The sequence below is a fragment of the Clinocottus analis genome, unplaced genomic scaffold, assembly GCF_023055335.1.
Source record: "Clinocottus analis isolate CAN_PGR_092001 unplaced genomic scaffold, fCliAna1.0.p SCAF_5, whole genome shotgun sequence".
NCBI lineage: Eukaryota > Metazoa > Chordata > Actinopteri > Perciformes > Cottidae > Clinocottus > Clinocottus analis.
In genome coordinates, this window is record NW_027176207.1 from 10,673,525 (window position 1) to 10,684,575 (window position 11,051).

The 11,051-nt window shown below is 41.7% G+C and overlaps 2 protein-coding genes across 4 annotated transcripts in view; one reads left to right on the forward strand and one right to left on the reverse strand.

The window, feature by feature from the left end:
• The window catches only part of LOC137802577 (replication protein A 70 kDa DNA-binding subunit-like), a 37,884-nt gene extending 34,748 nt beyond the window's left edge, over window positions 1-3,136 (reverse strand). Inside the window, exons 1-6 of one of the 2 annotated variants that reach the window (XM_068600549.1) lie at window positions 3,044-3,136; window positions 2,443-2,493; window positions 1,976-2,054; window positions 1,665-1,773; window positions 1,485-1,564; window positions 1,284-1,382 (exon numbers count right to left, since the gene is read on the reverse strand). In XM_068600549.1, the coding sequence (XP_068456650.1) occupies window positions 1,284-1,382; window positions 1,485-1,564; window positions 1,665-1,773; window positions 1,976-2,054; window positions 2,443-2,493; window positions 3,044-3,076 (451 nt within the window). In that variant the 5' untranslated portion in view covers window positions 3,077-3,136. Of the gene's footprint in view, window positions 1-1,283; window positions 1,383-1,472; window positions 1,565-1,664; window positions 1,774-1,975; window positions 2,055-2,442; window positions 2,494-3,043 lie in introns of both variants that reach the window. The other variant, XM_068600548.1, reaches the window with a different exon arrangement.
• Window positions 2,648-10,048, forward strand: smyd4 (SET and MYND domain containing 4). Of its 2 annotated transcripts, none has more exons than XM_068600547.1 (10): window positions 2,648-2,754; window positions 3,841-3,985; window positions 4,198-4,287; window positions 5,258-6,287; window positions 6,973-7,218; window positions 7,839-8,038; window positions 8,164-8,311; window positions 8,430-8,546; window positions 9,260-9,383; window positions 9,529-10,048. In XM_068600547.1, the coding sequence occupies exons 1-10, from the start codon at window positions 2,744-2,746 to the stop codon at window positions 9,650-9,652; spliced, it is 2,235 nt and encodes a 744-aa protein (XP_068456648.1). In that variant the 5' UTR covers window positions 2,648-2,743; the 3' UTR covers window positions 9,653-10,048. The 2 variants fall into 2 exon arrangements, with proteins under 2 accessions (XP_068456648.1, XP_068456647.1); XM_068600546.1 differs by lacking the exon at window positions 2,648-2,754 and adding an exon at window positions 3,259-3,605.
• Window positions 10,049-11,051: the final 1,003 nt, after the last annotated feature.

An 11,051-nucleotide genomic window follows, 5' to 3' on the forward strand; every position in this document is an offset into this window, starting at 1 on the left:
TCTTCAGATTTTCTCAACTAGAAAAAGGCCAACACTTAAAATCTAATCAACTCCTAAAATGTTCTGTAATTCTGAAACAATCGTTGAATTCTGACCACGGCGTCAAACACCTGGTAATGAAGGGTGTAAACAATCAACAAATATGTTATATTGAAAACTGAGAAAAGAATGAACTCTGAGAAGCACAGGGTTGTTGACCAAAAAAGACCATAATTCATTGTCTAACCATGAAGCTCATATTTTATTCCAAAGTATGGTCAATATGAAAATCTTAACTTGTTTTTCTGACTATATATATATTATTAGTTATTACTAATTGGTCGTCTATAAGCCGTACACTTCAAGAGTTCTTTCTGCATGACTTCAGAATGAAGAATCAATTTTGCAACTTCTAGTCTAGTATTCAGTTTGAGCAAAGCCCTAATGCTCAGTGCATCTAACTTCGCTAAATGAAGAAATTAGAATGTGTTTATATTAGTGAGGTATTTAATTGCTGTAATCTTCACGGCAAATGAGTACTATGAATCAATATGACATGTAATATCATGAACGGAGAGCTGAAGGCTTCTGGGTGCATTGTTTTTACCACGATTAAAAATGATTTATTCAAACAGCTCTGCCTTGCATGCAGTTACTTAGAAAAACCGTTCGGGAACATCATCAACAGTCCATGTCTATTTCTGACTTAAAACACACGCACACTCACACACACACACAGATTTTTTTACACCTAAATTACTTTCCCAACCTGTCTGTCAGTGTTGTATTGAGTCCGCATTCACCTCATGCTACTCTCTTGTACATGGACAGCAATGGTTCAGCTGTTGTATATTCTTGCTATGTCTAGAATGTCAGTGCAGTAATTAATAAGTGTGTTCAATTTCCATTCATCCAATTAGTTTCATAAAAACAAGACGTACTGCTCCTTGTGCTCCAGTAGGGGAAACTAGAATGTACCACAAATCATTGCAAAATGTGAAACAGCTCAACGCTTATCCTTTTTGTTTTAAGTTGCTGTCGAGCATGAGAAGTAAACAACACGAAAAGTTACATCTGCCATACAGGTGACTGATAGACAAGAAAGAGCTCAGAGATTCTGTTGGATTTGTCCTCACTGACAAAACAGCTTTACGGTATCGGAAATTAAATAAAAAGGCAGGCATGTCATTATCATGGCATTGATAAAAAATGTGACAGCATGTATTAATAATGACTGAAACAACAAGATCACTTTTCATAAAGAAGCATGAAATCACATTTAAAATATTTGATGTGACACTCACTGCTGTTGTTCTCATAGGAGGGTCCAGCTACTGCAGCAGACGGAGGGGATGCTGGGACAGAAGAACCTGAGGCAGACTTCTGTGGAGATGAAGTCTTACCTGCAAATTGAACAAACACCATAAGAGACCTGCAGAAGCTGCTGATTACTGTTAATAACCTCACCCATGTGCATTTTCAAAAAATATTACCAGTTGGATTACATGGAGTGGGATTTCCGATCTTCCCTCCAATTTCCTCGGCCGATTGCAAAATCTCCATGTCCAGCACGATCACCACGGGCCTGGAAGAAGGTTGCAATAACGCCAAAAGGAATTACATACAACAAACAAATACAGAGACAGTTGCAAGGAGTAAAGACATGCAAATATGAAAACACATACCTGCCATCTGACAACGTGTTCTTGATTGTCTTCTTCACCATACACACACAGTTACGGACCAGGAGTTTCTCTTCTACCAGATTGTTTAATTGTGTGGCCAACAGGAAGGCTACATACACAAACAAATACAAATGTATTAACGTACAGTTAACAAACATATCCATAATTGGTACTTTATTATCTCCTGAGGCGATAATTTGCTTTGCCCTACTTTTGTGCTTTGTAAATTATCATATTACCCTTGTTGGATTTAACACGTGTCTGTCAAATTGGTGCAAAAAGGCCAAACCCACAGTCTGCAAAATACTCACAAGACAAAGAGTGCCGACCATCACTCATCATGAGCCGGAACCTGGGTGGAACAGAACCGCCGGCACACGGAACGATGTTCTGACAAACCGGAAGGAAGGATTTTATAAGTACAACAACCAATCACTAATGCGAGGTCCCGGGACAGAGGATGTCGAATGTGTACAGATTGTAAAGCCCTCTGAGGCGAATTTGTCATTTGTGATTTTGGGCTAGACAAAATTGAACTAATTTAAATAACTGTTTATATTCGACAGCACAGAGAAACAAAGAAACAGCATGAGACAACATTTACAGTAGTAGAGGGTATGAGTTTCAACAGTCAGCGGAGAGAAGCTCATCTCTTGTGGACTGCAGAGGGCTTTTCTGCAGCATTAGGAGTTTCATAGATGAAGCCAATGCTTAATTGATAACAATTGGTTTGCTTCGTAAATTGGATTGGATGGTCAAGTGGACTCTTTTTACTTACCAGCAGCTGCAGCACGAGATTGCAGTCCGCTTGTGAGCCGTTGATCAGCGCCTAGACAATAACACACATGGACGTGTTAGTGTCTACCACCTGGCCCCATCCTGTCCCATCACATTACCATGCTACTAATGCAAAGTTACAGTCCAACATTAATTGGAGATTCATGAAGTGCTAATTGTTTTTGTACCACCCCAAGCAGGTGAAATTGGGCAGCAGTGGACAAACAGAAGGGGACTCGATTGGACCGCCCCGGTGTTGTTGTTTTGAATCATCTCTCTGGACCCTACACGTGTGGGACAAAATGCCCGAAGGGTAACTAAGATGTCAGTCCAACCACACAATTCATGCATTGGGCTCTGTCAATATTTGAATAAATTAAGCGACCTGCATTAATGTGTCACCCCATTCACTTATAAACGTAACGTGGTCGGTTAACGCTGACGTTCGTGTAGATTCAGACGTGAGGTAACGTTACCTCATTAGCTGCTATTGCTAACAGCTGCAGCTAGCAGAGCCACATTGGTAAACACTAGAAACTGTTTTTTCCAAGTACAGATAAAAAGCAACGTTTTTTTTCAGTTGTATGCATTGCTATGCTTACTTCAACTGCTCCCTCCGTGAGTTTTACACTCATGTCTCCCGGTAAAGTAGTTGTCCAAGCAGGCAGACTTTGGCTTGTTTGTGTTCGTAAACAAGTTTGGGACTTATCGCGAGAGGAAACAAACGATCATCCTTTACGGGGACGACTTCAAAACCGGATATGGCACATTTCCGCCTTCGAAATAAAAGAGTAAATAAGCGCGGTAGACATGATGGCCGGCTTCCTCATGTAAAATTGGCAACGTACCTTAAATTACCGCCCTAAGGTACATTTTATTTTGGACAAAAACTCGGAGGTATATTTTGGTGAGAAACATCCTTTTTCAGACACGCCACCTTGACAATCGGGCTCCGCGTGCTCAGCAGAAGGGACTCAAAACAAACCCTGAACTGTCCCCCGGTGCTTATGTGGTTTACGTGTAGTTCATGATGGATCTCCCCTGCGTTCAGTGGCAAGATCACGTTGCGCAGAAATGGATCGGTCTCGACCCCGAGCTGAAGGAAACGTTGACATCCCTGCGTGAAATAGATGAGTTGTTCAAGTGTGCCCTCACTCTGATAACGTGAGTTGCTAACGTTAGCTTACTTCTCTAGTTTGTTGCAAATTAGTTTGCACTCGATATCTGATCAATCTGAGAAACAAGTTTAGAGTCTAATTTAACGGCATGCACTTTGTAAAAACATTGGTTTGCAGTTCGTGTCCAGGAATAAACAATTAAAAGTAAACCCATGCTTTTCTGCTGCTGGAGAAGATGTTGAACATAGAATATGTCATTTGTCTTCATTTCTGTTTTATAGCCAAGATGATCTGGACATGGTGAAGTCGATCTCCTCAGGATACTCCGTACAGAAGGATGCACAGCTAGCAGCCAAATGCAGGGAGAGGGGCAACTCTAGCTTCAAGACCAGAGACCACGCTGCAGCCGCTCTGCACTATTCACAGGTAATGTATTGCTCCACAGGAAAATATTAACTACAACGAAACATTATCATGAGAACTGTTATTACATTTCATTACTTGTATTATACTCTATTATATTGTTTTAATATATATTTTATCGTTTGAGAACAGTAGGAGGAAAACACATTGTTTGAGTTTATATAGCAGTAATAATATGCATTAACAACCAGCTTCTCTGTCTCCTGTCATGACAGGGCATATGTTTTGCTCATCTAGGTTCAGAGCAGCTGTCTCTGTGCTATGCCAACCGCTCTGCTGCACTCTACCATCTGCAGCACTGCCAGGTGAGATGACACCATCTTCAAAAATGTCATAATGAGACTGTGGTGTAGTTGTGTTGCCATTAAAACCAGCTTCTTATTTGTTGACTGAAAACATGCCTGTAAACATCAGATTGTGTCAATTAATTGATGTGTGATCAGCACTTGATTGCAAGAAAAATCACCACGTTTTAATTCTATGTTAACAGTTTCCTTACATCCTTAACAAGCTGTTAAGTCAACATGAATAGCAGATGGATTGCAAGAGCACATAATATCTCAGGATTTCAAGGATAGCTGTTTGAACTTTACCTTTTCACATACCGTATCGTTGACATTAAAGTGCATTCTTCAGTTGGCCATCCAGGTAATATATGATTGGAGGACAGACATTAAGTGTTGACCTCAGTCTGTCTGTGGTCTGGAAGCAGCTCCACAACACATGCAGTATGTTTCACTATAATTTAGACTTTCACTGCATCCACTTTCTCCAGGAACCCTCATTAAGATATTATCATCGATGTTCAGGTTATTCTGAGACCATGCACTTATCTTCTATAATTCCTCATTAAGATTTAATTATGATGGGCTAATTCACTCAAATTTGTTTCACCAAATAATGTCTTTGTCTCTAATAAAGTAAGTTGGACACATTTCAGTGTTCATCCGTTGAGCCATTTAGCCCCAGTCTCATAACAGCACATAAAAGTCTCTGGAATGTTTCTGGATAATGATCTATTCAGTGGCCTTTTGAAATTTAAATACACCTGTAATGAAGTTCCTGCCCTTACTTCTGTAACAATGACGACTCCTTAGTACTACTGAGTGTCTCATGGAATTTGCTTCATCATCTCTTTCTCAGCCTTGTCAGGTTGGGATCTCTGCTTGAGGTTTTGAGCTGTCTGAAAGCTAAAATGCTGACTAAGTCATCTTCATTTTACTCAGAATCTTAGATTTTCTAGTGACTCACACTCAATTCTCTTTTCTCTCTCAGGAATCTCTTGATGACATTGACAAAGCGCTTAAGAATGGCTACCCCTCTCATCTTTTACACAAACTAGAGGACCGTCGCACACAATGCCTCAAGCACCTCTCTGCAGGTCAAAAGGCAAAAGAGGATCAACCCAATCCTGCCTCAAAGAATAACAAAGCTTCAGACAGAGTAAAAGGGGCTTCTGCTGGACTTCTCACTTTTGGGATTTGTCCTCAAGCTGCTCTTGGCTTCAGCTCGGAGAAAGGTCGACACCTTGTGGCTGCAGAGACGATAGCAGCTGGGGAGGTGATCCTTCATGACAGGCCGTACAGCTGTGTCCTCATACCGGGGATAGAGGAAGTAAAAGGGAATGGAGGAAGGCAGCACGCACAGAGAGGAGTGTTGTTTGGAGTGGAGCACAAGCGCTGTCACAGGTGTTTGACTGAAACTCTGTGTCCCGTGCCGTGTGAGGGCTGTAGCTACAGCCGGTACTGTTCAACTTCCTGCCAGCGAGACGCCTGGGAGGAACACCACTGCTGGGAGTGTCCGCTGGGAGCGGATCTGAATATGATGGGGGTGATGTCACAGCTCGCTCTGAGGGTAACTCTAAAGGCGGGGTTAAAAAACGTCCAAATGGCCAGGGATCCAATCAGAGACGAGCACACGGAGTCAGAGCCAAGCGGTCCAAAGTCAGAGTCCAGTGATTCCTCTCCGCGTCACTCAAATCAAACCAATCCTTGTACTTCATACTACGGTGACTCGTACTCGAGTGTGTTTCACTTGCGGCACCACCTGAATCGTCATAGCCCTGATGTGCGTTTCCAGTGTGCTGTTACCATAGCAACACTCTTCCTAAAGCTCAGCAAAGCAGGACCCCCACCTGCCGCTTGGGACCTTAGTCGACACTTACCGGCAGACAGCCAATCAACAGACCAGGAGGAAGATACCGCAGAGTGGAGCTCGAACCTGTGGCTGCTGGGAAGTGCAGTTCTGAGGCACGTCCTGCAGCTGAGGTGTAACGCCCAGGCAATCCTCATGCTGCAAGATACAGGTTATTCATTTCAAATAATACATTGTACAAAAGTAGGAATCAAAGTTCTAGTAAAACCTTTTAATGCAACAATTAATTGTTCAGAAATTTAACTTCCTTATTTAATATCTATAGTGTATACGTATATATTTTTAATTAAATAGATTGAGCTCATTGTCACCGATACGATCCAGCTTTTTGAGTCAGTATCGACTCGATTTAAGATGGTTAAAATTCAAACATATCTAATTTTTTTATTCATCACAGAAGACTTAGAAAAATGAACACATATGAGAAGTTATTTCGGGGAATTTTCCTTCAAATGTTAATGAACTGTTGTAGATTTCTTTTCGAGTGATTGATTCGGTTCTAATATAGACGGTTTTGACAAAATTGCATTTCTCAGCAACAGCTCGGGTCCATGTTCACTTCCTGGCATTCACATACACTGCAAAAGCAAATAAAATGGGACACAATTGTAATGTTTACGTTTACAACTGTTGAATGGACCTTTTCAAATTTGACAACATAAAAGTTATGAATGGGTCCCTTCGTATTTCCTGTTGCCATGTTTGTTAAAGCACTGGCACAATGCCAATGAAAAGGTCTATTGAAGAATTCCAGCTTTTCCAATAATTTAATCTTCAGCTTTAAATGTTCTTAATTTGTACAACACGTTTTAGTTTCTGGTTCTTGCATCTTACAGGAGCAGCAAACGCACCAGTGCAGTCCAGCAGGGAAATCCGCATTGCTACAGCAATATTCCCAACTCTCAGTCTTCTAAATCACTCCTGCTGTCCCAACACCAGTCTGGTGTTCAACACTGGAACCAGTGTGTCTGCAGACTTCAGTGAGAGTGTGACTGAGTACAGAAGCACAGCCCGCGGAGTCACTGTGACTATCAGAGCATCCAAAGTTATCGCTCCTGGACAAGAGATCCTGCACTGCTATGGTAAGAAGAAGTTAACATTTACCGAGTCCTATGAGTGCAAAAGTATTCTTAGGGTGCTGATTCATTTCTGCTTTCCGTTTCTAGTCTGCAGTATTGACAATCAAGTTCCAGTAGGTTTTAATTGAATGCAGGTTAACGATCCATGTGGAGAGCAAAAGAGGCAGAACACATTGGTCCAAATGCAATCGCAGAACCCACCGGCTCTCACCTGACAATGAGTTTGCTCTTTTTGTGGCTTGTAAAGTGGCTACTTGGGAAACAATCTGATCGAACATGTTGTCTCTCTACACCAGTCTCGCATCTCAAGTTGCCAATTGAAGAGTAAACAACCAGCAGGGCACAGAAATCAAAGTCTTTGCCATCTTTGACGTCTGCTGGCTTCACTGTAACTCCAGAAATATAGCCTCTTGTCCTCCACAGATGCTTATCCGCTTTCAGAATTATAGCCGATGGGTTCCGGGATTGGGTTGAAATGTGGTGTATTTTATTTCTGTCATCCAGCCCTGAAGCAGCACTTCCAGACATCACTCTCTACTGAAATGAGTGTGTCATTGCTTCCAGCACTGTTGTTCGGTTACTTTTCTTCCGAGACTTATTACTGTGGCGTTATCCTCCCTCAGGTCCTCACAGTAGTCGGATGGCAACCCAACAACGTCAGCGTCTCCTGCAGGAACAGTACTACTTCCTCTGTCAGTGTGAGGCCTGCACCCTGCAGCAGCAGCAGCAGGAGGAGGAAGAGGAGGAGGAGGAGGGTTTAGAGGGCAGACAGCAGTGGTCAGGTGTTGGACTCCTGTGTGGCAAGTGCAAAGGATCTCTCAAAGTAGGCGTGTTTTTGTGGATATTTTTTCTTACAATCATACATGATTAATTGCACGATTTTAATGAACTGCTCTTTCCAGATGAGTCTTACTTTTGTTCCACCTTAATCTTTTATATGATTTTCAGAAAATCAGCGAGGACGGAGTAAAAGGATTTATATGTTCGCAGTCTTCCTGTGCTCATCGTGTGTCTTTATCTGAAGTGAGCCACCGGCTGCAGAAGATCAAGGTTGACCTGGAGAAGGCTGTGGATCTCCTGGAAAGAGAGAGGCCAGGTGGTTGTGAAAAACTACATTCAAATGGGGATACAGAATGCAGATTCAGTAATGTATCATGTGTTCAGAAGGTCTTTGTAACATCTGCATGTTGTACTTCTGCTTCTCCCTCTGTCAGATGAGGCTCTGAGACTGTTAAGAAGGACCCAGAGTCAGCCTGGACTGATCCTTGCAGAGACACACCCAGTACAGGGGGAGCTGGCAGATGCAACAGCCAGAGCATATGCTACAATGGGTGAGAATGATAACTCATGAGCTTTGTGATCCCTGACTGTTTTCTGTGGTAAAGGCGCACTTTCACGATTAATAGACATCTACCAGTTGACTGAGCATGTTAACGGTAACTTCCTGGAAGGTTTGCTGCTTGTAAAGGTCTGGCACTAAAAACCCAGTGCACTCTGGGGATTCTATTAGGCTTGACATACTTCAATGGAGTGCTACAGGTGGCTACAGGTGTTGAGCAATACATTTTTCAACAAGATATCACTCCTCGAACGCTATACCACACAGCAGAGAAACCTACTGAAGGGTTTAGGATCAACAGATTAACGTTTCATACAAGTGTGTCGGTGACAGTAGTTTTTTTTTTGTTTTAATATCGGGCACATACAAACTGCTTCAAGCTACGTCATTAATATTAAAGTGACTTTCAGCAGACGTTTAAAATGTAAACGACAATGTGGCTGCTTATTTTTAGGTTCTAAATAAATAACCCTTGACACTTTTTCCTAAACTTAGTACTTGGCTGACTTTCACAGAAGAGTAGTGCTAGAAGCTGCTAAACAAGGGCAGTGATCATTGGCCACATGGTGTTGTGATAATTAGCTTCAATGCCCCATCCCTAAATCTTTATGACCTTTTAGCTCTGTGCGGTCATGACCAGAGTTTCGGGCGGTTCGGATTTCCGCTGTTCTCTTACTGCCGTTTTCTTTTCTGCGGTTCCTGCAGGTGACTGGAGTAATGCAGCCTCCCATCTGGAGAGAAGTGCTGTAGCCATTGCCTCCCAGTACGGAGAAGACAGCATTGAATTGGGTCGACAACTCTTCAAATTAGCTCAGCTACACTTCAATGGGTGAGTGAGTTGTATAGGGAACATGTTCAGGGCACGCTCATTTCAGTGTCTGATGCGCAGTGAAACTGTCCAACTATTGTGTTATGTTGATTGGCATTATTTGAAGAAATACCAGGTCTGTAGGTCTCTCCTCTCTTTTTCACAGTGGTGCCAGAGGCCCGGCCCTCTCTGTGATCCCCAAGGTCAGACAACTCCTCTGTCTTCATGAGGGCCCCCTCTGTCACGAACTACAAGAGCTGCAAGCTATGGAGGACTGTCTACAGGGGTAGTCTTACATATGCATGATTTGAACTAAAAGGATACAAATATGCAAACACTTCTGACTGTGGTCACTGATTATATTACTGTGTGTGTGTGTGTGTGTGTGTGTGTGTGTGTGTGTGTGTGTGTGTGTGTGTGTATACAGGTACTATTATTATGATATACAAATTTATTCAGCATAAACGTATACTGTTTCAGAAGTGACTTGCAAATCTGCACAGCACCAAACTGAGCACAGGTATACATGCAGTTGATTGTGGCTTTCTGACCTCTTGGTGTCTGAATGTATCCATCAATAATTTCAATTTCATGCTTCAGCGATAGTCTTGCAGGGTGAGGCAACTTATCCACCAGGTACATCCTGGTTCCATGTACTTCTCTGAATTAAATTGAAGTAAATTAGTGATTTTTGTGATTGTGGGCATTTTGTTTGAAGCCAGTAAAAAAACAACAAATTGATTTGTAAAATCTGCAAATACCCCGAGCCACACATAAGTAGTAATCTGACCTTTAGGTGGCAGCAGTTATCCACCGACAAATTCAATTTCATGCTTCGGTGACCGGAAAGCAAAATGTCGCTCTGACCTTTACACCTTCAACATAAAAGTATTTATGACTTATCTTTAAGTCTTTTTTATCTTTGGATTTTTTTTCCTCTCTCCACTTGTAATCAATTAGTAGCCTTTTATGTAACTGGTGATAAGTTAAAGCTCCCGTTGAGACAATATAATCTCAATCACAGCTTGACCTCCGGAAGCCGCTGCCAGTTAGACATCAACACTATCTGGAGGGCAGCCAATTTGACAGATGTGGTAGAAAGTCAAGGTTAAGAAGAGAAGAGAAACAAGTCACAAGAGAGCTGGGGAAATCAGCTGAGTGTTTTTAAAAAGGGTGAGCTCCTGTTAAATATTGTAGAGACAAAGTTCGCCACAGTTTTGGACCATAAAAAGTAAAGCTATTCCTGAGGTGCTGGGACTAAACTTGAGGCAGAAGAATAAAACCATATTACAGGGATTAATTCAGTCGGACTTTAATCTTGTAGTTCTTTGTTGAAAGCCAAGACACGGAGAAGACTGAGAAAAAGACAAACAGTGAAACATTCCCATCACAATGTCCAGTAGTCCAAGGTGACATCAATTATGTCTTATTTTGAGTGGCCAACAGTTCAAAACTACAAAATATTTATTTTTCTGTTATGTAAGACACATTTGAGAACATGAGACCATCAACTGTTTGCCATTTTTTGATTTAAAAATTAATTGACTATCAAAATAGTTGTCAATTAATTTTCTTTTTCTTAATGTATCACATAAACATTGCAACTGTAATGCAGCTTAGCTTAAAGGTTGACACTACACTCTTAAGAACACATAAGATACTAACAACGCCCTGCATATTCTAACAGAT